A 27,716-nucleotide genomic window follows, 5' to 3' on the forward strand; every position below is an offset into this window, starting at 1 on the left:
AGTGTGTTTGTTCAGGCACTTGGCAATGCAGCTAGCTAAGGTGCTACTTGGAGAGACAGGTAATACAGTTAGCATTGCTCCTCTCTGGTTTGTAGGCATTTCAGGCTGTAATAGGGAAAAGTGCTAATTGTCAGTATACAGAAAGGACTATCAAATCAGAATGTAAAAGCAGCTACACATATTTTCATTTGAAACAGAGAATTAAGGAAACCATGATCAGGCAGGTTTGGTAGGAGCTGTCTGTGCTTGAGTACAATACTCAAGTGCCTATGTATGTATGTAAGCTAGTGAATGTTTTTAATTGCTGATTTAGTTTAATTTCTATTACACCTAAGCATTTCAGTCTTTCCTTTTACTGGAGACTTTGAGACCATTTCTCAGCTAACTGCAAAGGTTTGGTATATCTTCTTAGCTGTTCTTGAATCTCGATTGTGTCAGGAAGAATGTAACTGGTATGAGAGGAAGGATTCTGTTCTTCCATACATCAATTCACTGGTCCATTTCTCAAAGGTAGAATCAGTGACGTGTAATGGGTACTGTACCCTCAGGAATGCAGCTTCAGTGTAGCCACAAGAGTGATAAATTGGAGGCCAAGTCAGTATTGTGGTTCTCCTGCTTTGGTTTCCTGTTCACTACATTGCTCTGAAGTCTTGGATCTAAGACATTACATAGCAAGATTGATTTATTTCTTTAAAAACAAAGGCCCAGATCTTGTATACGAAGTACAAATCTGGAGTTTGCAGACTTCAACCTGTTTTGTTAGGTAAATTTTACAGAAGCAGCCATGAGCAATGCTAGAGCACTGGCATTGCCCATTTGTTGTGAGAAAATGGGATTCCATAAGTCTGATGGCCATTTCTTACTGCTCTAACTCTAATTTGGATAGCTTGGTGTAGCTCTTGAAGCAAATTTTCTGCCTCTTTTTTGCCTACTTGGCAAAATAAGAGTCAAAGTTGTAAGCCTAGTAAATGTTAGGCAGGTATAAAGGTGCCTGTGTGCTTGTACAAGTAACTTCTCTAATTCAAGTGAAAAATCTGATCATTTTTGTTGTTGTAATTTTTCTTGTTTAGTCTTTGTGTGAAAACAGTGAAAGCCAACATCAGGCTCACTTCTGTAAGGAAGACTTTGCATGAGAATTCTAGAATTGGAAAATTGATTCTCATCTCCCATTTTAAAAGGGATAAATGTAGTACTGTCAGAGATTGCTGAAATTATTTTTCATTTCAGCCACAGCTCCAGCACTACAAATGCCTCAGAAAATGTCCGGGCAGACAAATTAGATTCAGTGGGAGAAAGACTCATGATTATAAGATGCAGGAGAAAGGCAAATGGAGAAGATTGCCTTGAAGATGAACTCGGCAGACTTGTTAGTGGCTGCAGATTCTGAAAGATGTGAAAGATTCAGGAAGGATATTAGGGGCTCAGTGTAATACTTCACAAATAAGCAAATTAAATGTCCAAGACTATTTCTTAATGTTTTCTGTATAATGTGGGCTTTGACTAGCACAGTGCTATTTGCATTTCAGGTTTTATTTGTCATATTTCTAGTGCTACCACTTCAGGTAAAGAGGAGGCTGCCAGCTGAACTCAGTGCCTTTCAGCTCCTTTAGAGCTGTTCCACCTTGCAAGACTTTGAAGAAAAAATGTGTAACTACAGTTATATATGAATTCTGACACTATTTTACCACTTCTCTATAGAGTTTTTGGTACTTAATATGTAAATATCTTTGAAGTGGTTCTGCCTGCTTTAATCTGATGTTGTACTTGTTGCAAGTGCTTAATTTAGTACAAAAAGTACCTTGAGCACACAGAGTTGCTAACACTGTAAATAGTGGTATGGTAGTTATTTGTTCATTCTGTTTCTCAGTAATAATTGGTAATAACTTCATAGTAGCAAAAACCTGTAATATACCTAGGTCAGCCCAACCGTGTGATAGTTTTGGTGCACACCAAAACTATCACATGCAAGATATGATTAAAACTCTGCTGGTTTCATGTTTTTTGGTTACAGCCTCAAGTAAACAATATCTCTGTAAAAATGAATATTGTTGACAAGATCTATCACCTTTATCCCTTTTTGTGTCTCGTACTTTGTAAGTGCTCTTGGAGAAGGTGCAGGGATGTCCTGGAGGATGTGCAGTGCTATATGTAGACCTGAGCTTGTTGATGCTGTGGCCATGAATATCTGGTCAATACTTGCACATACTTGCTTGGATCTGCAGATCAGTACATCTGGCTTTTAACTGCATTGAGAAACTGATCCTAATTAAGCAGCCTATGCTGAGTACCAGTAGGCTTTAATAGTTGGCATCTGGACATGAGTGAGGGGATTGTGGATTGATCTGTGTATATACATCTCCAGCTGCTGATGTTTCTAGTTACAGTTACTACTGCCACAAGCCAAGATGCAAATGTCTTTCTATATTCACTGAGGTGAGGCTGTGCTGTCAAAGGTCATCTTATCCTGTTTGGTGTTCTCCTGCAGTCCTTTACCACCTAAACATATCAAATATAAGAACTTGGTTTTGGGCAGTGTATTCTAGCTGATATGAGGTCCACGTGTATTTTTGGACTCATGAAGATCAGTATAGTGCATTTCTTTAAACTATTTCATTCATGTAGGTTTTGTTGTTATTGATTTTTGATAGGGACATTGTTTCTCTGGTTGAAGTACACTACAATAAAACTTTTTTTTGCTTACTCATGAGTGTAGCACAAACTGTTTTCTATGTTAATTTGTAGTGGGCAGATCAATAATTTATTTGTATTTCTACCAGGATTTGATAGTCCAATTTTTGTAGTAGACTTAGACTTATCTGTTATTCCACTAAGGTAGTGAAATAATGACTGAGGAACATCATCTGTGCCATATAGATAAGGCAATACAAATACTTGCAGATTGTCTTCAATAATTGGAGTTGTCTTGTGTCCACATTTTTCTTGTGTGCCTATCAGTGTTTTCTGTCTTACTTAAGAAAGACAGACAATTTTTGGCATTTTGTGTGAAAATTGTGAAGCCTTGCTAGAGCTCATTGCTGTGTAGGTAATTTCTTGCCCCGAGTATAGGTTTCTAGGAGCTCAGATTTTCCTGTTAAAGGAAATGATGACATGGAAGAAGTGAAGGCATACTGTGTACTGTTGTGTGCTGATAGCCACATTAAAGATTCTTCTTGCCAGAATTGCACACTATCATATGAGATATGATGCTCCTTATAAGCAGATAAAAGTCAAGTTGAAATGCCAGCTCTTGCAACCCTTTCCATTCAAGGAAGGATTCTGACAGAAGTAGCTTTGTTTCCACCATGTATAAACTTGCCTGATCCATTCTTTACCAGATAAGTCCTCTGGTCAGTTCTGAAGAGCCCCAAACCCCAGTTGTCCCAGGTTTAGTGTGTAGCAGTTTAGCCACATACCTGCTAGATTTGGTTTCCCTAAAAGTACCTGGGTCTCAAAGAGCAGTTCTTATTCTTTGCAAATATTATTTGAAAACTATTTTCTCTACGAAATAGTTTTCTCTTGTTAGACCTCCACATCACCTGGGAAGCTGAGCCGAATTGGTGCTTTGTATCCCTGGAGTCTGTTATCATAAATTCACTTACTTGTGGGAACTGCAAAAGTGGCAATCTTCTATTCAAGCATGGAGTGCTAAAGGCCACAAAACATGGTGATTTGCTATTGGGAGCTACTGTTGAAAAGTGTTGAAAAGATAAAAAACTAGCTTTTGTATTGTTGATTGTTTCTGTCAACAAATTGGTTTGAGAGCAGCAGTGAAAATGCTCTTTGGAATGAAAGTGTCCAGGAGAGAGGAAGTACATTAGCTTTGAACTTGTATTTAGGGTATATTTAAACACTGTCTGCACAGGAAAGATTTAGGTACAGTGACACAGGAGCCAAATTATATTTTGAAAATGATGCTTACCAGTGATACAGTGTACAGCGAGTTCAAAACCAAACCCCCTTGTTTGGTAAAATACAAAGCCTGAAGTGTGCTTCCTGGCTTCAGCTCGAGCGCTTACTGAAGGTGAAATGGTGATATGTCTGGCTGCCTCCCTCCTAATAAATTAAACGCGCCTGGGAACATTCCCAGGCTCTGTCCAACTGGCTCAGGACTGCCTTGTCCATTCTCTTCAACCCTTAGCTAGCAGAGCAGGGGAGCTGCATCTGAATTGTGCAGTGTGACTGGGTCCCGATGTTGTGTGGCTCACAAACCTGGGAATTGTGTGGGAGAACAATAATTGGCACAGCCTGGTGCTGGGGGATGTCCTAGCTGCTTTCTGGCATACATGATCGTGTTCCAGGACCTGGGAATATTTCCAGATGTGGCTTGATTTATGAGTACAGATGTTCGTACTTGATTCTCCTGAAACCTTTATGGACTAAGGCATGGAAAGGACTCTTTGCATCACACAAGGTTTTGGATGCTTCAGAAAGGTAGATTTAGGAGTAAGTGATTCCTGTTTATTTTGTGGCAGTAATTCTGCACTATTAAAAATCTGTACCTCCTGCCTTATTTTCAGATGGTTTTACTGGTGGCTAAAACATCTTTTAGAATTCAGTCATCTTTCCAGCACCACCTTTCAGGGATGAGTAGACGTGCCTGCCCTCTGTCAGGACATGGCTTATGTATGAATGAACATACTGTAGCCTTTAATGGAAGTACTGTGTATGAAATACAGTTTTTAGGGTTGTGAGGAATTTAGTTTTGATCTGGTGTGCGTGTGTGTGAATTTTAAGTCTTGGTTTAGTGCCTGGGTGAAGTGGTGAGGGGATGGTCTTGTACCTTGTAGGCAATGGATCTTTTATGTCAGTAGGAAGTAGAGAAGCCTCTTTATTTCTTTAGCTGTTTCTTTCAGCAAACAGTAAAGCTTTGTTGAGCTGACTTCATTGATCATATGGAATGATTTCCTGCAGGCTCTTTCTTCTTTGTTTGATTGTGCATTATTGGAGTTTAATTATAGTCCTGGTGTCGATGAAACAGTAAACACTAATACTAATTCCATCTCTAAGCAGATATCCATCCCAGAGGATAGCATGTCATGTAAACCAGTGACTTTGGAGCAGTTTTGCTGCTCTGACTGATCACTTTTCTTTGCCTCTTGGCCTGTCCTCCCCTCATGGTGCTTTGAGCTTCATTCCGGCGATGCACCCCACAATTTTGGGAACGTGTAATCTGTGTGACAGCTCCACAGTTTTGGAGCACTGCTTTGTATGAAGGATCCAGTGCTCAAAGGTAGTGAGCTGTCAGAGCTCACTGTGTCAATTAATATGCAGCAGGCTTTGTGCCTGCTGATTGTTCTTCTAATTGCATGTAAAGATGATCTGTCTTAGCAGCAGCAGTGGTGTATATTTAAGGACACAGTACAGTGCAGGGATGCTCCCTGGTGTCCATGTGTCTTCAGGGCAACTACTTCAATCCTTGCAAAGCTTCTGGCGGCCCCCAGTTCTGACTGCATCTTAGGAATGTGGAAGAGAGGCTGCAAGTCCTCCTGATGCAGCCATGGGCAGGATCCCTCTTTGTCCACTTGGTCGGGAGAGCTGTGATGCTGCTTTAGTCCGACCTGGATGCAACTTGTTCAGGATGGTTGGCTTTTCTGAAGAGCTGGATCTGTGCCAGAGAATGACCCTTCATTTCTGGCTCTCTGTTGCTCTCTACTAGTCAAACTCATCTAGGACAAGATTTTACTTGTACTTATAATCAGTAATATACCAGAAAGCCTTATTTTATTTAATGTATTTATTAGTGATAAAAGCAGGCTGTTGCCACCTACAGTTACACTCTCCTTCTTTGTACTGCTCATATGAACTACAGTGAAGAGACATGACCTGACTGAGAAGTAATTCAAAACATGTATTTTCAGCCATGTTTGTTCTCTGGTCAGATAGCCAGTTTATTGGTTTGGGTGGCTTCTCACCGGCATGCACATTTCAGCCTCACTGGGATGGTATCAGAAATGAGATATTTATGGTAGAGGCAAGAAGGAAGCAAGGCTCATTATTGCCTTCACCAGTTGCCAACACTTAAGGTTTTATTAAAAGTTGCTGTGGAACGGAGGTGGTTGTCAGCCCTGAAAGTGGTCTCAAGTCCAGTGACGTGCTGTCTGCTCTTTTGTTTTGTAACACTAATGAATTTTCCCTGTGTAATGAGAATAAATAAAAGCACCATCCTCACATTTCTTTTCTTAAGCATTCAGTCCAAACTTGAGTGTATTGGCTAAACTTGATAATTTAAATTTCAGTTACAACGCTTACATTTAAAAGTTTGGTGATTTTGGATTCTTCCTGTTGCAACTTTTTGGAGGCTGTTAATTTTAAAGGTAATACAGCAGCCAGCCAGGCTTCAGGCTGCATAATTAGGAAGCAGAGATTCAAGTTGCTTGTGAAACAAATTCTATTAATTTCTGAAGTGAGAGGTTTAGTTGTATGTTACTTATATAAAATAAACTATCTGTTTTCAGTGGTCACTGAGCAAGTATGTTATAGAGCTGATCTTTGTTTATGCTCCTGAAAGTCTGGTGCCTGTTTACAATCGTATGCTGTTTTCTTGCTTTATTTAAATTTGCCTCTGCTTTAGTTTGTGTCTATGACTGAATGTTCCTTTATCTTTCCCATTGTGATCTGCTCCTTGAACCAGTTTGGTCAAGGCTGAGTTGTCTCTCCTTTTCTCCTACTTGATTTAGCAATGAAAGTTGTTATGTGATAGTTGAATCTTAAGGTACTACAGTGTAAAACATTCTGTTTCGCATACTGTGTGAAAGAATATTTAGCTGTTTAATCAAAGATTACAGAAAACAGCTAAATATCAGCTATAATGTGTTTTTCTTCAGAGTTTGAATTTCTGTTTTTCAGAATAGCAAGAAATTACTGTGTGCGTGGAAATTGAGTTTAATGCTGAAGTGGTGATACTTGAACTTTAGATTGTGAATTTCAGTTTTGGATGCACATGGCCTTTGTTGGAAGTCTTGGGGCAGTTTATGTTTAGAAACAAACAAAAACAAAAAAAAAAAAAAAAATCCCAACCCAGAAACTACCTTTTAAAATTGAATTTTGTAAAGAACTAGGCTGAGGAAGTTTTGCCTGTTTTAAGGAACATTGCAACTGTATTAATTACTTAAAAAACAAGAACTTGTTCACCTTTAAAAACATTTATCATTTACCTTGAATCACTTGTTCCATTTTGATAGCCTCCTTCATATAGAAAATATAGCATGAGATGTCAGTCTATGCCAGTGCTCTAACAGTGCTCTATCTTCTATGTGAAAGGAAGTATTCTGTACATTTTTCCATGTTTGACATCATGGTGTTTTGAATAACCATGTTCCATATTCATATCAATTTTTTGTTTTTGTTTTCAATTTATGCACAGCACTTGCTCTGAAATTTGGGGACTGAGTACACCAAACACGATAGATCAGTGGGATACAGCAGGCCTTTACAGCTTCTCTGAACAAACCAGGTGAATATTCTGCCCTCTCTCGCATCATAAAAATCTTGTGGGAGGGATTGGCTTTGGAGGGTCTGTAATGGGATGCTTTAGCTGTAAAATAGACTAAAATGATTCCTAGGCCTCTCATGATATAGCATTTTGAAGTATTTCTTTGCCAATGTAGATACCAGTGTGTTCACAGCTGATGTTTTGACCAATGAAATTCTTAATTCTACTGTTACTCCTTTCTCATGCCAGTGCTATTGAAAGAATGGGAAGACTTGTTAAATGCAAGCTCTAATGTGATTTGGTATTTTTATTAACAAAATTGGAAAACTTAATTCTATAGACCTAATCTTACAAAGTGTTTAAACTGCTTTGTATGCCACAAGCTTTGAATTAAATCTTGCTAATTGGCTCAGATACAAGCTACTAAAGAATTGTTTGTAAATTCTTCAGTACTTAATGGTGGGCAAATTCTAAATAGGGTCTTTATTTTTTCATGTCACATTACTTGATTTGTGTATTGAGGTTTGTCTCCCATCCCATAACAATCATAAACATCTGCATTTGTGTAAGCATATGCAGTCTGTCTTAAAACTAGCAAAACATTTTCAGCTGGTAGCAAGGCAGATGAAGAAGATAAACTGTACAGCCCTTACAAGATGTGCATTCATGTGTTTTGCATTGCAGTTATACTGCCATGTGGATCACTTGGGCAGCTGACTGCTTATAGGCTTATTTGCAGTCCTGTGGGAGTTCTTATGCTTAAAACCATAAAGCATCCGTGCCACAGCAAAGCCTTGAGGTACCTTTAGAAGTGGAAGGGACCATTAAGTGTGTGATTTTATTTTTAACTGTCTTCTGCATTTAAAAAAAAAGTATATGAAGCAATCATTCTAAATACTTGGTTGGATGTAAGGGGCTTTTAATGAACTCTAAATTCACTGGCAATAATTTGAGCAGCTCAAAAATGAGTTTGACATTGCTTGATACAATCATTTTCAATGCATTTGAAGCCTTTTAATTAGAGTATAGATGTCACTAGCAGAGTCAATGCACTGAATTCTGAGAATGAGCTACCCATGTGTGTATTCTGTTGCTGGAGTGATCAACTCTTCTCCACATCTTTCCCCTGCAGATCTCTTGATGGCCGTCTGCAGGTGTCTCACCGCAAGGGATTGCCTCATGTCATTTACTGCCGCCTGTGGCGCTGGCCAGACCTTCACAGCCACCATGAACTTAAGGCAATTGAAAACTGTGAATATGCTTTTAATCTTAAAAAGGATGAAGTATGTGTAAACCCTTACCACTACCAGAGAGTGGAGACACCAGGTAGGAGAACTTCTTCTGACTTCCTGTGGTAGAATCCATTTGTGTTTGTTCAGCATAATGTTTCAAATGAAAAACAAGGGAAGGGTGGTGTCCTCTCTTGGTAGAAGTACAATATTCTTTTTGAGATCATATCCCTGAAAGTTTTTAATAGTAAAGTTACTGAAAAATCTTTACAAATGTGTTTATAAACACCTCCAGGACTGCTAGCAATTTCCAGCTGGCCAGGTGCAATTCAGACTGGATAGGACAAAAAAGTTGATTTACCTTTGCTAATGTGGAATAGTCTTATTTAAGGCACCTCAGGAATCCCATTTCTTCCAATAACTAGCTGTGCAAATGTATTATTAGCAGTGCTGAGTTTCAGAAGATTTCAAAATGTCTGAAGAAACTCGTAGATGTTTTTAGATTTATTGTTTTCCTTTTAGCTTATAAAATTGTGTATTTTCATTACCAGTGATTTTTGAATTTTGCCTTTCCAGTCTTGCCTCCCGTGCTTGTGCCGCGGCACACTGAGATTCTAACGGAGCTGCCGCCTCTGGATGACTATACCCATTCCATTCCTGAGAACACTAACTTTCCAGCTGGGATTGAACCACAGAGCAATTACATACCAGGTATTTTCTTAACTCCCGCTGTAGACAGCATGTTCTGACATTGTGCCACTGGAACAAAGATGGTCATTTAATCCTTGTAAGTGATCAAATTATTTAAAATAAGCAACACTAAATTAGCTTTAGTTGATTTAGTGTATTAATTCCAGTGGAAATACCTAAACACTGTTATTTGCAGAACATGATCCTGCATGAAACCATATTGCTATCATTTCACAATACCTGACTTGGTTTCAGTAGCTTGTTTGAGATTCAGAATGCTAATAAGTCCAAAGTAGATCTTCACCTTCTGCTTTATGCTTCTTTTACAAACATGCAGGGGTTGCCAAATGTTGTGCATTTGAGATTGAGTAATAAAGTGATGCTCAATCTCATCCCGTGTGATATGTGGGGAAAACTTTCAAGTTGCAAAGTGATGACTTTACAAGTGTCTTGATCTGTAGTTCACTTCACAATATTGAACTGTTAAAGAATTTCTCCTCCCTCTGTTTTCTCCTTTTTCCACCCCAAAACAAACAACAGTCCTAATCTGCCACACTGAAACCCTGTTATCCTCATTGAAACATAAAATCAATGACCCTTTTCTTCCTGCCCCAACTTCCTGTTTCCTATCTCTTCAGGAAGTCGCTTGGAGTGTAAAACCAAGTAAAGCTGAAGTTTGCTCATAAATGTTTAATTTGTTCATGTTATGAATAAGCTGAAAATTCACATCTGGAATCTCTGAAAGAATGAGATAACTGCCCAGAACTCAAATATGGGCAATGTACAAGTTGTTCATACAGGTCTTAAGCAGAATGTTGCTTGTGTTTCCTTTAAATCTATCCAAGACATTAAACAATCAATTTCACCTTTCTGTTTAATTTTGGCCACATCTGTTTCTACCTTTATAGAACAATTCAAGGTGCTAGAAACTGGTGTACTTGCAGATAGTTTTTTAACTCAAACTGAGGGCTTCTGGTAAGATCTGCAAACAGCTTACTGGAAAGCCACTTGCTGCAAATCCAGTGCTATGGAAATAAGTTAAACTAGTTATTTGCAGGAAGTTTGCTCAAGGTGATTGTAGGAACTCACATGATCCTCAAATGTTTATGCAGGTAACCACACCTCCTTGTCTTTGTCAGTGACACCCTCCTCCTGTGCTCATATCGTGGTTTCTTACTTTGTTTCCTTGCTGACTTAATCTAGAATGCTTGGCTGGGTTCTGATAAGCCTTGTGTGCCTTTACAGCCTTCTTCAGGGAACCGTTTTCTTCAGCAGTAGGGCAGGCTGGTAGCTTTGTACCCCAGACCTGTCTCAGTACTTGATCTGTAAGATAGCTTGGTGGTAATGAAGGTGCAGGGTGGCCTTTGGGAGCTGCATGTTCCAGTTCGGGTTGTTCTGGATGGGCTGAGCTGCATCATCCACACTTCTGGCAGCACTCAAGCTCTACTAGAAACTTTTGGTGCCCCACCTGAGTGTTCATTTCCAGCTGTGTGGTGCTCAACCTCTGACCTTAAACTGTTAATAGTACTAGGTAGACTAAATCTTCTCTGTTTGGGCAGAGACTAGACATGGAAAATAATCTATGCCAAAGAGCCTAGATTAGCAACTGGAAACAGGAGTCATGGGTTGAATTGGAAATGTGTATTGACCTTTTGCCACAGCTATGGGCTTAAGCAATAGCTAATGATTAGGAGAAGGGTGGAGTCCCCTGTATCACAATGACTGCTGTAAAAATCATCAAAATGGATATGATTTTTGTTATCATATTTCTTACTAATGAAGATTTCCTTTAATTGTCCTTTTAAATTCTCACTTGAATTCTGTCATGGCTATATTTAGCACACGACATGAATCAAAGATAAAATTCTCTCAGTTCATTTTAATTTAATCAACTGACTTAATCTATTTTCCTCTCACTGGTTTCCTTCTGATCTCACAATATTGCAGTATATATCAAACATGATGCTTGTTATAATTTTATTTTATTTCTTAAGCAAAAAGGCTCTATCTTTAAATTTCTGCTGTTTGGTAATAATGTAATTATAGGTGTTTAACCCCTAGAAGTTTCAGAGACAATTCTAAGGTGATTGTAAAGATAGTTAGCTTCAAAGACTTTAACTAAAGAAACATAGGTTGTGCCTGTAATATGTAGGAAAAGACATTTGCCCAGTTCAAAGAAACATATTTCCTGAAAGGCAGTTGGTTAACTTCATTATCTGGATTATGAAGAACAGTTTGAATGGAGATGAACATGCATACTCTCCTGGGTTTTCAAAATATTTCTGAGGAATTAAACACAGTTTCTGGCATCAGAATGCTTCAAAGTTGGTACTGAATTTACTTTGGTCTGTGAAATTCTGTCTTTAGAGAAAGCTAGTTAAAAGAGTAGATGATAATGTTAATAGAGCTTAGAAGTATTAGTAGTAATAATACAACTTGTGCAGTGTTCTAAGTTAATGTAGTTATAAATGAGTCAAAACAGCTGTTGTGTATGGAAGAAGTACATATTTGGGGACTGAACTGAAAAACAACCTTTAAATCTTAAACAACTTCAGTAAGGTGTGGGTGGGTTATCTGATCTGATGGTTACCCTACATAAAGACAGCTCTCATTATTTTTTTGTGGAAATCACCAGATGGTTTTCTTCATTTGTAATTCTACTAAACATGAAAGCTGTTGATCAAATTGCAAAATTGTTACTCATTGTAGTGACAGCATTTTGTCTTAAATGGAACAAGGATTCTGGTATTTATATAACATATTTCAGCAACTGACTGACATACAAAAGAAGATACATTTTACATACCAATAAGGCAGGTAACCTGTTTGAAGTCCTACTTGAAGGAAAAGGGGACAGTAAAATGACATTCAGATTCAGTGTTCAGGTAGGTGTAACAAGAGCTTATGAAGATGTCATTACAAAATGCACAAGACTTAGATCTTATAGAAGTTTGCCTAGTCATTTTACAAACTGGTGGATTTTTCTTTTTTTTTTTTTTTTAATAAGAAACACCTCCTCCAGGATATATCAGTGAAGATGGAGAAACAAGTGACCAGCAGCTGAACCAAAGCATGGATACAGGTAACATTTCTTTTTCGTCACTTTCAAGGCTTTGTATTAGTAGCTGTGATCCCTCTGCATAGGAGCATTAATTCAGCCCAAAAGATGGTGACAGTTTTCCTCTGTAAAACCTGGTGTTTTATGCCTAAAATACCACTTTTAGTCTTTAATGAACCAAACAATTTTTTGCCAGGGAAATGCTTCTAAAACATTCTGTGACATATTAAGTATGTTTGTTCTGTAACAGAAGCATACAGGTCTAATTAGGACTTCACCAGAAACCCTTAAAATAGATTTTAACAGCTAATTGGTTTCAACCATTCCCCGGCAAACAGGTTAATTGAAGCACAATGTCTGTTGGCCTAAACAAGGTACAGACAATCTATGTTCTGAGAACCTGTCTCAAATTCAGACAAACTTACCACTTGTGCCATGTTTCAAATTAATTCTTGTGTGGAAGGTTCTGTGGCAAAAGTAACAGCATTTGTGCCATTTTTATGTAAGGGTTTCTCGATAATGTGGTTGACCTTAGACTTGGACAAAGCACAGTTAACGTGCTGGGTAAGAACCTCCTGCTGTGTGTTGGCAGGCTTGAGTGAGCTTGGTTAGCTAATGTTAGCAACCATTTTCAGTAAGTTGGGATCAGCTGCTCCAGTTTCTGTAAGAGCTGCAATATTTTCCCACTGTGTGACAATAAATACCTTAATTAAAACAGCCTGACATCAGCAGTCACTGTAGGAATGTTTCTGTGAAAGCCTTTCTGTATTTTGCCACCTTGTGTGCAAATTGTGTTGGAGAGTTCATGTTATTATGGGTGTTTAAATGCCTCCTTCTGGGAAAGAATTATTTCCTCAAATGAGGAAATCTGACTTGCTCTTTTCTGGCGATCATAGAGTCATAAATCATAGAATGATTTGGGATAAAAGGGGCCTTAGAGACCGTCTCTTTCCACCAGGGACACCTTCCACTACCCCATGTTGCTCCCAGCCCTGTCCAGCCTGGCCTTGGACACTTCAAGGTACGGGGAAGCCACAGCTTCTCTGGGAAACCTGTGCCAGGGCCTCACCGTCCTCAGCATAGAATTTTTTTTTCCCAATATCTAATCTAAATATTTCCTCTTTCAGTTTGAAGTCTCTCTCTCTTGTCCTGTCATTACCTGCACTTGTAAACAATCCCTTTCCAACTTTCTTGAAGGCTGCCTTCAGATACTGGAAGGTCTTTTCCAAGATAAATCTTTTCCTTTGAGAACAGAGAGGCAATGTCTTGTTTGTCTCATCCACACTTTCTTCCCCGTTTTTTTTACTGAATTTGGGAAGTCACTGCCTTCTTACTGGAGAAGTGCATAAATAGCGTTGAGAGTGTGCACGAAGCAGCAGAGTTCTGCCAGATACAATGCTAAGTTAATTGAGCCTTTACAAGGAGGGGTGGGTACCCAGAAGTCTGGAAAATTGAATTCTAATTCAGAGTAAATGTCTGATATTCCAGACAATTGAAGTTTCTTACTCTGAAAAACTTCGGTGTAAACCTGAGATAGATAATGGTTATGCCTCATGATTTGAAATAGCAAAAAATATTTGCTCTGAAACTTGTCTGTCTTGTTTCAACAGGATCTCCAGCAGAACTGTCTCCTAGTACTCTCTCTCCAGTTAATCATAGCCTGGGTAAGTTGGAAATACTTACAATTATTTTTCCATGTGCAGTGACTCTTCATTATATATGTAATTACTTTAAAAGTGAAAATGTGCTGTAAGAAATTAGGAGCTATATTATGGAGGTCACTGTTGTGTTGGCTTCCTGATGTTAAACATAATGGGGCTGGGTTAATCACTTGTTAACAATTACTCTGTTTCTGTACCTGTTGAGCTAGAGAAGGAGTTGTAGCAAAGAGAAGGAGTGATATCTTTGTGTATGCAGGAATAGCATTTATCAAATGATTAGTTTAAAAGGATGTTTGCCTCTCCATAATGCTGCCCAGACTTGCTGTCTCCCTTGTGTGTGTATTCTGCTGCTCTTCTCATGTACTGTTTCACCTGTAACCACAGGACAGTGTTGCTCCCACATTAGTAGCCCACCTGCTTTGATCCAGTGCTACAGTTGTGTGTTTGTGTAAGTGCCGCAGGAAGATCAGATTGCTGTGGGTTTGTTTAAGGAATGGTGACAGGATGTGACAGGAAAATGCAGAATGCTGAGTAAGTAATTAGGGTAGGTAAAAAAGGGAAGCAGTGAAGAAAATAACCTGAAGATACACAGGGAAGATTCTCTAGTATGGGACAATAAAGCAGCTTAGAACTACCTTTATCTAGAGACAGTGTAATACAAAAGAACATATTTTTTCTTTCCTTTTTGTTGTTCAGTGTTTGATAGTTTAATCTTTTCTTTAATGCTGCCAAAATGTTAGCAAGCTACAGAAAAGGCAACAGGAATGTCTCAGCGTCTGGCGCTCAGAGCACCATTAGCTAAATCATTTTGCTGAGCAAAATGCAAGTACTGAACTAAATGAGCTGTGGTCAGATTAGATCATCCCTTCTTCCCCTCCTCCTTCTCTTGTGTGGAAGATTGAATTCCATTCTATTTACTGAAGTAGGTAAAAAGGACAGCAAGCAAAATATAGTTTGAGTAGTTTGAAGAGGCTACTGCTGCCTTTTCTGGAAGAGACATATAGCAGGGTACATTGATCTACTTTCAGCCTTAAAATCTGTGTTAAGCTTGGTTTTTGAAATTTTTTTTTAGACTTGCAACCAGTTACTTACTCGGAGCCTGCGTTTTGGTGTTCAATAGCATATTATGAATTGAATCAAAGAGTGGGAGAAACCTTCCATGCGTCTCAGCCTTCCCTGACTGTAGATGGCTTTACAGATCCATCAAATTCAGAGCGATTTTGTCTAGGTCTGCTTTCCAATGTAAACAGAAATGCTACAGTGGAAATGACAAGGCGACATATAGGTAAAGATCTCTGATCTTTTAACTATTTAATTTAATTTTGTTAGTTAAATTATCTGGAATGATGCAGGTAGGATGTGTGTTGGATTCCTTTCATCCTTGTGCAGCCAGCCATCAGCCGTATCTCTCAGGGCTTGTCAAGGATAGTTTGGTCTCATCTGGCTGAGAACAGAAGTGGAAAGACACAGATGCTTCTGAAATTAGGGAGAAACATAGCAGCTTCTGCTGCTGAAGCCCCTTGGAACTGGAAGGTGATGTAGCAATGGCTAGAGTTGAAAGGAGCTGCCCTTCCTCCCTCCATAGCACCGTAGCTGGTGGCAGCTGCAGTGACACAGCTGTCACACTCAGAGCAGCACAGGAGAAAGCCACTCTAGTGTCTGGCACTCCTGTGCTCACCTTGCTGTTCTTGCCTTCTGGAAAATGATGGTGCACCAAAGCACCCCGGGGGCAGATTCATGGCTCCCAGCATCCTCAATGGTCCACTCTGCCCTAGGCAGCATTTATATTCAGAATTGCTTGTAACTGAAATTTAAGCTTTAATTACAAAGTATTCCTATGTTGCTTAGTTTATTGTAATTTATAAAATGCAGAATGGACACTGATGGAATGAAATTCTGAATTGTTTTCTGAAATGGGAAAAGCTGCTATTGAGAACCCATTGTTTTGACATGATTAAAGTTTTCTTTGTAATGGTTAGTCAAGAATGTTGTTTTCCACAATGCAGTGACTTGACTTAGGATTCTTCAGTAAACTACCTTCATTCTTTTTTTTTTCCCCTGGATACTTTCATTAGCAACATTTACGAGATTTTTTTGGTTGTTATTGTTATTTTTACTTACAGTAAAACTTCAGCCTCTTCTGTAGAACCGACTCCTTTTATGCCAAGTCCAAATGCCAAATCCAAATGCTTGTCTAATAAATTTTTAGATGTGCAGAAACCCAGGCTGTGCCTGTGCTGACTGGTCAAAATGATCAATGATGAGAAAAAGCAAAAATCTCATGAGTCCTTATTCTTTAATAGAGGGAGCTCACATTTTGTTTGAAAAATTGTTTTAACTAAAAAGGCGAATGGAAACTATGGCCTCCAAAGTACCTGTTAATTATAAATAGTTCTCTCTGGGAGATCAATTGCACATTATTTACTTTCTGCTAGAAATAAACCATGCAGATCTGTTTTCCACTCAGAGAGACAGAACAAATAACATTAAGTTGTTGAAAATTCTGATTTTTTTTCACAGATATTTTTTTGTAATAAGGCTAAATGAAGTCGTATTGTTTTTGTTAAAGCAGTACAAGGGTGTGCAGTGGGTTGTGAAATAGTGTGGGTGCATGTAAGCAGAGAGTGTTGCAGTGGTGATCTTGTGTTTTCTCTTTTGACCATAATGACCTGTGCTGCTTCACATACAATGCTTTAATATTAGGACAAGTTTTAATTCTGTTCTTATGAACACTACTTCTAAGCTTGGATTTGGTTACAACCCATTATATGGCTGGAAAAGGCTTTTTCACTTTTGACCAAAAATTATTCTGCTTTGCCTTCATATATTGTGCATTTGTGGGAGAAAAATGCAATTTAATTGTGTTCTGCTCCTGCTACAACTGTCAGCACAGCAATGAGGTCGTGTAGATAATTGATTTCTTTTTCTGTGGTAAAGAAAGACCTTGGCCTTCTCTGGAAAATAAACTCCCTTGTTCCCTAATCTGTTTGTATCACACCATAACTAGAGCTCCTTTTGATTTCACTACAGGCAGGGGAGTGCGCCTGTATTACATTGGTGGGGAAGTTTTTGCTGAGTGCCTGAGTGATAGCGCAATCTTCGTTCAGAGCCCCAACTGTAATCAAAGATACGGCTGGCATCCTGCAACTGTGTGCAAAATTCCACCAGGTTAGTAGCCTACCAGAGGTCTCTTGTCAAAATACCCAGTGGAGGTATTCACTGGATGACACTTGCCTTCCTTTTTTGTAATTTCTTCATAGATTCAGGCTTCTCTGTAGCAAATGCAGTTGTATTCACTGACTGTACCTTTTTGATTCTTTATAGGATGCAATCTAAAAATCTTTAATAACCAAGAATTTGCTGCTCTTCTGGCTCAGTCTGTGAATCAGGGCTTTGAAGCAGTTTATCAACTTACTAGAATGTGTACCATAAGAATGAGCTTTGTTAAAGGATGGGGGGCTGAATACAGGTAAGGAAAAAACCCTTTGCTCTTAAATTTAGAGTTAATAGTTTTTGTTCTTTCACTAGTACACCATTTCTGTCTGGCTTGAAAGCTATACGTACACACTTCTTGCTGCTATTGTGGATATGCTATCTGCAAATTGAACCCATATTTTCCTTTTCCCCCCCACCCTCAGCTATGGAACTGCTAATTTACAAAGTCATTTATAAACTCATTTTAGTGTTGCATTGAAGCCAACTGTTGAGCAAGGAATGTCGTCAAAGTTCCGTTCCCTTGCTCAGTCCCTCTGGCTTGCGTGTTGTGGTGAAATCCACACCATCATCCTGAATTTCCACAGTTTGTGCCGTGAGATTATTTGCTGTGTTAGACTTGCAGTCATTCCAGTCATTCAGGTCTCTGCCCTGTTCTGCATGTAGCATGAGTTCCTTAGGCTGTGCTGCAGGATGGGCTTGGTGGTACCCAACAGAGAGACTTGCAGTGGCTCTTGCAGAATGAAATAGCTGGAGAGCATGCATCTAGGGGATGGCAAGTATTTTGGAACTTGCAGTGGAAAAAGCTTTGCAGGAGTAAGATGACTGTGTTTATGTAGTAAAACTTCTAAAAACAGTTATTTGAGTGGAAAAAAATAGCGTTCTATCTGCTTTTGAAGAGATTCCAATTGTGTTCTCTATTAGCACAAATGAAAAGTGGTAGTTGAGGACATTGCCTGTTTCTAATGCACTATGGAAATTCAAGAAGAAAAGAAATTGACTTCTAACTTAGCAGTTCTAAAGATTTTATTACTTTGGAGAGCTAGACCTGTGGTTTTAAACTAATCTCTTAAACTCTCTAGAAACTGTCCATTGAAAGAATGAAGTCTGACATGTCAATACCCTAATGCAATAATGATTTTTTTTAAAGCCGTATAATTTCGGAAGTTGAATACTGGTGTGTAGGCTCCACTTGTGTTGATTCCTTTATCTGCTTTTGAAATACATACATGTAGTAGCAGTGTCAGTATGTGGGGGAGGTTTCTCAGCTAGATGAAGCCAATTTTGTAGTAGTCTAATGAGATGAAATGAGAAATTTGAGTAATGGAATAAATTGGTACTTCTTTGTTAGGAAGAAGTAGCCAAGAAACAATCTGGCTCAGGTTTAAAGAGCTATTGGATTTGGCTCTGCAGGAGGATATATTACTTAGGCATAATTAAATACAACATTCAAATCTGAGCAGAAGAAAGGCTTAATCAGTCAGATTATATAGAGGCATCTTGAAGTGAGTGTAAGTGCTAGTTTAAAACTGTGGGGAGGCTTTTGTTAAAGTTACTTTTGAGTGGGAAAATGTTGGTAGTTGGTCATTAAACTGTTTATAGACCATAGGATTGAAAAAACTGCAATGGTAGCACTGCCAAAACAGCACAAAAACTGGTTCTAACTCATGCTGAACTAATCTCTTTGCACCTCTCTTTAAGATGATACTAATAAATTATTGATACACAAAGCTTGCAAATATGCTGCAGTTGGGATTAGAGCAAGAAGAGGTGGCTCCAATGACACAACCTTGAATTTAAATTAATGTAGCCTGACTTGTTGAAATGGATCAGAAAACACTGTAAACCCCATCACTCTTGTTAAAACATCTGTGTTTATTATGTGAAAAAAACATTTCTCATAGAACAGGCTTAGGCAAAGGCAAAGCATTAGTTGCATTTTAAGCATATGTGCATAAATGTGCAGGTACAGCAAGGTGATAATGTTTCATAGGCTTGGTAGACACAATACCTGACAAAGCTTTTTGCTTTGTTACTTGTTGACCCAAACTGATTGGGATGGTAGAAGTTCAGATCACCAGTCAAATGTTCATGTTAGCACAGGAACTATCCAGGCCCAGGATCAACTTCTAAAGAAAGTTCAGCAGAGGCAATTAGTGATCTTTGAACTGGAAATCTTTGGGCTGAAGAAGCTGAGTCTTTAGCTTTAAGATGGTTGCTTAGTGACTGTCACTATTTTACCAGCTTTTACCAGTGTGGTGCAAAGGGAGGATTGTTGAAGAGAACCAGCTGTAAAATTTTGAGGAATTGTGTTGTGAAACACATTGTAGGAGAGTTGACAGTGGTGGGATAATGAACTTCCTTCTTTGGGAGAAGATTCAAGAGTAAATGGAACTATATTTCCTGTGGTTTAGATTTGTTTTTCTGTTGTATCACTTTGTTCTGGCATAGAATTTGGGGCTAAGATAACTGTTTTGTAGAGTGCTGAAAGAGCACAGACCCCAGCTGCTGTCTTCTAGAAAATGTGAAACTTTTGAAATCAATCTTCGCCATCTTAATCTTTCTGCCTTTTCAATTCCTCTGTTTATATAAACAGATTTCCTTAAAGCAAAGGACTGCAGTGCCGACAGTAAAAATGAAGGAGCTCGGTTTGTGTCTGACTAATCTGCTGCCTTTGAATCTTGGGATAGCTGGAATTACTATGAAAAACTGGCTTAGCAACCATAGTCTTGCCAGTCTGGTTACGGAAAACTCTCATGCCTAGAGTGGGTGCAGTGAAATAGGATTTCTCAGGCTTGTCCAATACTGATTTCTTTACTTTGGAGATGAGAAGGAAGACATTTGAATAACAGATCTGTGAAACAAAGGTATATGGGAGAGAGAATGAAGCCTTTATGGTTGTCAGTCCTTCAACTTCACTGAAATTTGCTATATGGTGTTTAAATAAGGACTTCTATTGTGGAAAATTATAGGCAAATTAGTATAAAAGACAAGGGAAACATTATTTCTACTTCAGTTGTTTGTGTGAGGGTGTTATAGTGCAAAACACATGTAGAAGTATAAGATTACAGGAAATCAGAGATAAAGTTTGGTGTTCCTTTGAGATACCATCAGGTAGCACAGTATAACCACACACCATGTTTTGATATAGTGTTTCTGACAACATCTACCAATTTCCTTGTACATTTATGATGTAGTCTACTCCAGAAAGCCAGAGTTTATGATCACCATAGCATTGTTGGTCACGCTGACACTGCAGAGCCAAGGGGAGGGTTTCTGTCCCATATTTCTCAGTACTTGTCTACAAAATTCAAATCTAGTTATGCGTACAGACCCTTTAAAAGTTGAGATACAGCTGCACACAGTTGTTTGTGGTGTGAACACTGTATCAGTTGGACAGCCTTCACTTCTGAATTTCTTTTTAGAAGTAAGACTCTTGGTGTGGCTCTTGAAGGAAATACTTGTGTTATTATTCTCCAGGGAGAAATAGTCTTCATGTATTTGTGGACAAGCATGTAATGATTGATTTGTCTTACATATGTGAAGTGCTTTGGAGTTCTGGGACTTTTTTTTTCCTGGAAAAAGTTTAGTAACAGTTATGGTAATGGTTACAGATTTTTATCTCTATTTACTAGATATGTATGGAAACATATTTAATCATGTGATGCAGAATTTCATGGCAGCTGAACCTGCCACAGTGGGTTGACTCCGACTGGATTCCAGGCAGCCACCAAAGTAGCTCTCTCACTCCTGTCCACAGCTGGGCTGGGGAGAGAAAACAGAGCAAAAGGGTCATGAGATAAAGACCAGGAGAGACCCTCGCCAAATACCATTTGGGAAAACAGGCTTGAATCAGAGTAATGGAATTAATTTATTGCTAACATAACCAGGGCAAGATAATAAAATAAGACCTAAAACACCTTTGCCCCTTGCCAGCTCTACCTTCTCCCCCAGCTACAAAAGGAGGTAGGAATGCACGTCATTGTCAGTTTTTCAGGTGTTGTTCTTGCCACTGCTCAGGGAGAGAAGTCAAGTCCTTCCCCTGCCCCAATGTGGGAGACAGTTTTACATGAACTCCAGTGTGAGTCCATCCCATGGGCAACAACTCTCCATGAACTGCTGCAATGTGGATCACACTTCCATGGGGTGCACTCCTTCAAGGACAGGCTGTCCAACATGGGCTCCCCTCTGCACAGGGATGTACTTACATACTTTATAAGTACAACTAGTGATAACTTAGCTTTCAGAGCAAAAATGTGGCCCTCTCCATGGGCTGCCCCACGTGCTGCAGGGGAATCTCAGCTCTGGCACCTGGAACATCTGCCCTGCCCCTCCTTCTCCACTGCCCTTTGTGTCTGCAGAGTTATTCCTCTCACTCGTCCTCACCCTGCTTTCTGTGGCAATTAAAACTGGGTAACAATCTCATTTTTTTCTTTAATCTGTTATCCCAGAAGCATCACCATTCCTCATGGGCCCAGCCTTGACCAGCAGCATGTCCACCTTCAGAGCTGCCAAAGGATGTCTCTGCCAGACATGAAGGAAGCTTGTGGCAGCTTCTGGCAGAAGCCTCCCCTGCTACCAAAACCTGGTGACATCAACCCAGTGGAGTGACTTTTCCCTGTTCTTTGTTTTCTAGGCGGCAGACGGTAACGAGCACTCCTTGCTGGATTGAGCTTCACCTGAACGGGCCTCTACAGTGGCTGGACAAAGTATTGACTCAGATGGGCTCCCCTTCAGTTCGCTGCTCCAGCATGTCCTAAAACTCTCCTCTGTCACCAGTGGGCTGAAAATCAAGTTCAGTCAACAGACTTAATATAACAGCTCGTCTGTCGTAGTATTTGTGTGTGGTCCCCATGAACTGTTTACTATCTAAAAAGGTTTTTTAAAAAGAAAAAAAAAAAAAGAAAAAAGAAAAAAAAAAAAGAAAAGAAAAAAGAAAAAACAGCACTTGAGGTCTCATCAGTTAAAGCACCTTGTGGATTCTGTTTCCTATACTCTGATACTAGATGAAAATTTAGTGTATAGAAAAGCCTTCTTCAGAAAGAAGGGACAGTTCTAAAGACTCTTTAATGGTGTTTTTTATTGGGTATATAATTGAGTGTCCTAATGGTTATCAATAACATGAATAGCTAAGTATATATACAAATAATGTTTCATGATCTCAAATATCACAGTATTGTGCTGTTCTACATTTTAGTTCCCATAAATGGTAATTTTGGTTTTTTGATTGGGGCAAGTGTCTCATGAAATTTCAAGACTTTGCTCCCTTATTCTTTTATATTTTTTAATATAAGTAGGTTTTCAAGTTGTCCTAAACATAAAAAGACTTTCCTTATAGAAAAACTGAATTTTTTGCTGCGTTCTTAAGAGAAATTCCCTCCATTGGAAGGGAAAGAAATGTCTTGAGATTGATCTGTGAAGTCTTAAGACACTTTATTTACTTAATGGGGCCTAAAATTAATTCATATTATAAATTCTGAGTGTCCATCACACTAGCAGTCTACTTTTTGATACCCATTTGAGTTGATGCATCTGTTGCCAGCAGTATTGCTGGCAGTGGTGTAATTTGGGACTTTTTTGTACCTTGGTCATTGAAATGAATTATTTTTTCTCATGCACTGAGAATTTACCATGGCTTTAGATATTGGATTAACTGCACAAGGTTATTGGCTTACATCTGTATTTTTTTTTTTTTCATTGAGTAAGTCTTACCCCTTATCATCTGTATTTTTTTCACTTTTTCATATGTCACTAAAAATAATGGGGTTTAGTTTTCAGAGCCATATACCTTGAAAAATTATTTCCCGGGGTAAGCTAGACTCTTTGTTTAGGTTTTAAATAGATGCAGCTTCTTAACATATTTCAGTAACGGAATTTAAATTTCTTATCTGAGTCGCTTTTATAGTTTACTTACACACCAGATCATATACATTCATTATGTCATAATGGGCCTTGTTATTAAAAGTAGTTGCTTCTGCAAAACCTCTAGAATAGTGGTTGCTGAGGTATGACCAGCGAAGGAGGACTTCCATGTTCTTCATGACAGTGCATGTTATTGTGAACCCTTGGACACTACAGCTGCACCATATTAAAATTATTCTGAATTATATTCTACAAATAAGTCTGGGTTGGGGATGGGTTGGGAAACTGTATAGAAGGGTTATTCTGACTTGAAAAATACACATCTTACTAACAATCTTGTGATCTAGCTGTCTGTCATTCTTTTGTTATTGTGGCAGTAGCAGGATTGCCTTTGTTTGTTTTTTTCCATTGTTTCATCAATTACACTAGTCCTGTACTTTGTAAGTACAGCTAGTGATAACTTAGCTTTGAGAACAAAAATGTGGCCAGTGTTACAGCTTTTAATCACTTGACTGAATTGATGATAGTGATGGATATTTTTATGCCATAATGACTAGGGCATAGAAGCAATACCAAAAATCAAGCCTTGAGAAAATGGGCCAGACTCCTTTAAAAAATTGGCAAAGCAGTTACCAGTTTGTGCTAGTTTTACCAGTAGACTAATGTATTGGTAGAACTTGTGGACCTAAGAGATTAAGCTTCATGCGTGTTGCATTTGCCTAATATGTGAATACACTAATAAAAGTTTTAATTCTCAAAATGGCCGTTTGGGTTCTTTTTAATTAATTGCAGTCTGTATATTTTTTTTTTTTTGCTGTAATCCACCCAGTTAAATGGTACAAGTGTCCTGCATGTGGTGGATGGAAAGGTAGAGTTTAGATCTTAATACCACTTTCCATGCAGCTGTTGTGGAGGTTCTGGGTCTGTGTGTGTTTGGTGGTACAGACTCCTACTCCTGATGGAGTTTATTAAAGCAGATGTTTTTTCCCTGCCACAATCAAATTGCGTCCTACTATCTCAGGTGTTTACTTTCACCTGTGAGACAGATAAGAGCAGCTTGTCTGGGTCAGACTCACATTTTTGAGCAGGTTGCAGCTTGAATCAGGTGGGTGGCCTAGTTCTGTGGCCTCCTTGCAGTGGATTTCTGAATGTCTTTCACCTGTGGCAGTGTTGGTTGCTTTGCCTTGAACACTGTAGTAACCTTATCGCTGCATTTTCTCAGAGTGGGCACTTCCAAGGAGAGTGCCAGGACCCTGCAGACACTGCCTGTGGGTGCAGGATCCTTCTGGTCTGTGTTGAAGTCACTGTTTTTGACTTCTGCTACCACCACTGACATATTCTCCTGCCATTGCTGTTCCAGCCACAGCTTAGAGGCACAAGGGAGCTTATCTGTGTTTGTAATGTTCACTCGCCTGTGTTTCATTTCAGTGCCTATGGCACTGCTTGACTAACTTTGACCTACCCCTGTTTCTTAATCCCATGCCTCTCTGACACTGCTGTTCTGCTCTTCTTCAAAATCATGCAGATGGCTGCAGCATCTTAATCCAGAATGCCTATGGCACTTAGGGCATGTGACTTCCTCCCTCTCCTCTTCTGCCAGTGAAAGTACTAATGTCCAAAATACAAATAAAAACGGGATTTTTTTATTTTTTTTTCAATGAGGCAATTTAGCAGAATAAACCACCTAGGAAGCAGGGAGTACTCAAGTGGAGATGTTTTCAGTAGAGTATGGGGAGCCAGCTGCTTACCTGTATCACAGAGATGAAAAAACTCTGTACAGACTTTGTGTAGCATTGACTTTAATTCCATGAGCTGGGGTTCTGATCTCTCTTGTCACTAGCCCTGCCTGAACTTGATTTTCATAGTATTGCCAAAGCCAAGTAATCCAACACCAGCTGGTTGATGTAAACATCCAAACTTAAAAATTGTTTTTGAGTTGCCTTTTGTCAGATTTAGGCAGAGAGTTGACTTTTCGTAACACTTCCTCCAAAGAAAAACCTGATTTCATTTATAAGTTGTCTCAGGGCTGAGGCTTTGAGATCCATGTCGAATGTTTGGACTTCTGCAGCTTTAAACTGTGAGAACTGATAGTAGAATGTCATCATCTCTGCATGTTTCCCCCTTCTTTTTGCACACGGCTCCTTCCTAGGTGGAAAGATCCCTACAACAGACAGTCCTTACTCGTATTTCAGCTTTTTGTGTGGAGTCCTTTGATTTCAGGTGGTGGTACACAAATCTGGAACACTGTGAGAGCTGTGATGTTCTCCTGTTTTTATTCAGGACATTGTGTTTAATCAGATCTTAATCTTCTTGAGACCAATGGCAGGCAAGTAGAGTAAATAATTTAATTTCAGACTCCATATAGAATTGACGGGGAGAGGTAAAATCTGAATTTGGCTGTCTGGTAGCATAGGCTGTTGGCAGAGGAGCCTGTTTTAAGTGCATAATGTAAATATAAATATCTGCCTTAAGGAGGTTCTCTGGTGCTATCCAAGTAGTGAGATAAGGTATTTAAGAATAAAAGGCTTAAACTAATTAACACACAGCTAGAAATCACAACTACTATACTTCATCAAGTTCTTTGCTTCTATGTGTCCAACATTTTTCATGTTGAAGTGGGAGGGTGTGAAATTTGGGGGGTTGATAATCCTTGCAGCTCTGAATAGTTGGCACAATGAACTGTATTTTGTTTTAGCCTTGAAACTTGTCACACTTCATTGTGGTTACAGTTTTGGGTTTTTTTAGCATTGCAAGCTGAAATTTTACTGCAGCTGGGTTTTGAGTTAAAATATTGTGAAATACAGGATTCGCTACACTCCGCCCACACAGTGTTTTACTTAAGTATGAAGCGCTGTTCTTTTTACCAAAACAAGTTTGGCTAACCTAATTTTGGGGATGCTGAAGCTTCAGTGCTAGTTCTGAAGAATTAGTGAGGTACTGTCTTTGTTAAAAAGACTATAAAAATAGCAAATAACATACCAGCTGCATTAGCAACTGCTTCTGGAAGGAAGAGAGGAAGTTCCACCAAAGTCAAATCCTGTGATCCCCTTGTCATGCCAGCAAGCGAAACAGGTTCTGCCTCCACATGTCTCAGTGGGATTAGTCTGCACTGCGCACCAGTGTTGACCGAGGTCTCATATTTTTGTGGTTTTCATGGGCCAGGCTAATGAATCCACACAGTCCAAAAGATAATGGTTTTCCCTCACCTCTCCCTGGCTAGAGGCAGGGTCCCTCCAAGCCTGGTTATCCTTCTTTGCTTGGGCATATGTCTTGGAGGTTCCTTAAGGGAATCAGACATGTCATCATCATCATCATCACACCTGGCAGTTTGGCTACGGGCAACTGGAGCTGCCCTCCTTTTGGTGGCACTTCCTCTCTGAGTCTTGCCTTCCTTCAATTCATGCACCCGTTGTGCCAGAGCAGCAGTAGATTTTCCGTCCCTTCTCCTCATGTTTTCTCCACAATTGCACAGGAAGAGCCACAGCTCAGCTCTTGGGGTGTACCTTCTCTCCCCATCTGAGGAACGTCTACGTTGGATACCAGAACCTCTGATCTGTACTGCTGAGATTTACAGGTCCTCTTTCATCTCCTCTGTGAATTTCTTGTGATTCTCCTCTATCTTGTCTTGTAATCTCTGCAGACGTGTTTCCACTGCTGCAATTCTGGCATGTGTTGGGCCATGTACAGCATCTGCATATGCTCGGAGTTACCTTGCCATGTCGAGCACGGTCTCATCCCTCTCCTCCCGCTTCATTATTGCTAAAGCAGAAGTGTATTCATGTGGCCCAAATTGTCCAAGTTTTCGCCACATCACAAATATGCATGGTACCAAGTCTGGATTCCTAGTTGTTATTTCTTCTGAGAAGACAATCTCTGCCACTGCCATTTCTCTCAGACGTTGGATCCCGTGTTCTATAGTCTTCCACTGGGTCTGCTGCATATAAAGATCATCTGCACACAGGTATCTTTGTGCTACACTTTCCAGAACCCGTGCCCAGAGGCTGTGAGGGTTAGCCCCCTTCATCATTCCTTGGTCAATAACAGGATCTTTGGGATGCATGTCTCGCTTCACCATCCAGAATTGTAGCCTTGCCTGCAGCATCCCAAAGATGGACCAACCAACTAGAGACTCATCAGGTCGTCAAGTGTAACCCTCTCTTAGGCCATGAAGGCTCTTCAGGGAAAAGGACTCAACAGTGGCTTGATCTTGAGTCAGTTGCTGGCCTTGAGGTTCTTTTCCCTGCATCTTCATCATCCATTGGGTGATTGGTTTTGGTTTTGTGTTTCATGCCTCTCATGCTAGGACCAACAGCCATTGGTTTAGGCTCAGTGTCTGGTTTAGCTACAGCCTGAGTAGCTGGGGTGGCTGCTGATTTATCTCCCTGTCCCCTTTCCTGTCTGCTGCTCTGCACTATCTAGCAGGGTGTGATATGCATATGCCAGGGCCCAGCTCACTGCAATGATCTTTTTCTCCTTAGAGTCGTCGTGGCACTTCTCTTCCAGGTACTTCCCCACCTCATCAGGGTTCTGAATTTGTTCATGGGGAAATTCCCAGGCTATTGGATCAGAAA

The 27,716-nt window shown here is 39.5% G+C and overlaps 1 protein-coding gene across 2 annotated transcripts in view; it reads left to right on the top strand.

Annotated features, from left to right (window-relative positions):
• Window positions 1-23,909, top strand: part of SMAD2 (SMAD family member 2) — a 48,929-nt gene extending 25,020 nt beyond the window's left edge. Inside the window, exons 3-11 of one of the 2 annotated variants that reach the window (XM_021535532.2) lie at window positions 7,364-7,453; window positions 8,565-8,758; window positions 9,238-9,372; window positions 12,359-12,433; window positions 14,020-14,073; window positions 15,143-15,355; window positions 17,101-17,238; window positions 17,395-17,539; window positions 21,920-23,909. In XM_021535532.2, the coding sequence (XP_021391207.1) occupies window positions 7,364-7,453; window positions 8,565-8,758; window positions 9,238-9,372; window positions 12,359-12,433; window positions 14,020-14,073; window positions 15,143-15,355; window positions 17,101-17,238; window positions 17,395-17,539; window positions 21,920-22,043 (1,168 nt within the window). In that variant the 3' untranslated portion in view covers window positions 22,044-23,909. The remainder of the gene's footprint in view (window positions 1-7,363; window positions 7,454-8,564; window positions 8,759-9,237; window positions 9,373-12,358; window positions 12,434-14,019; window positions 14,074-15,142; window positions 15,356-17,100; window positions 17,239-17,394; window positions 17,540-21,919) is intronic. The other variant, XM_021535533.2, reaches the window with a different exon arrangement.
• The last annotated feature ends 3,807 nt before the right edge of the window (window positions 23,910-27,716 follow it).

This window comes from Lonchura striata, chromosome Z (genome assembly GCF_046129695.1).
Source record: "Lonchura striata isolate bLonStr1 chromosome Z, bLonStr1.mat, whole genome shotgun sequence".
Classification (NCBI taxonomy): Eukaryota; Metazoa; Chordata; class Aves; order Passeriformes; family Estrildidae; genus Lonchura; species Lonchura striata.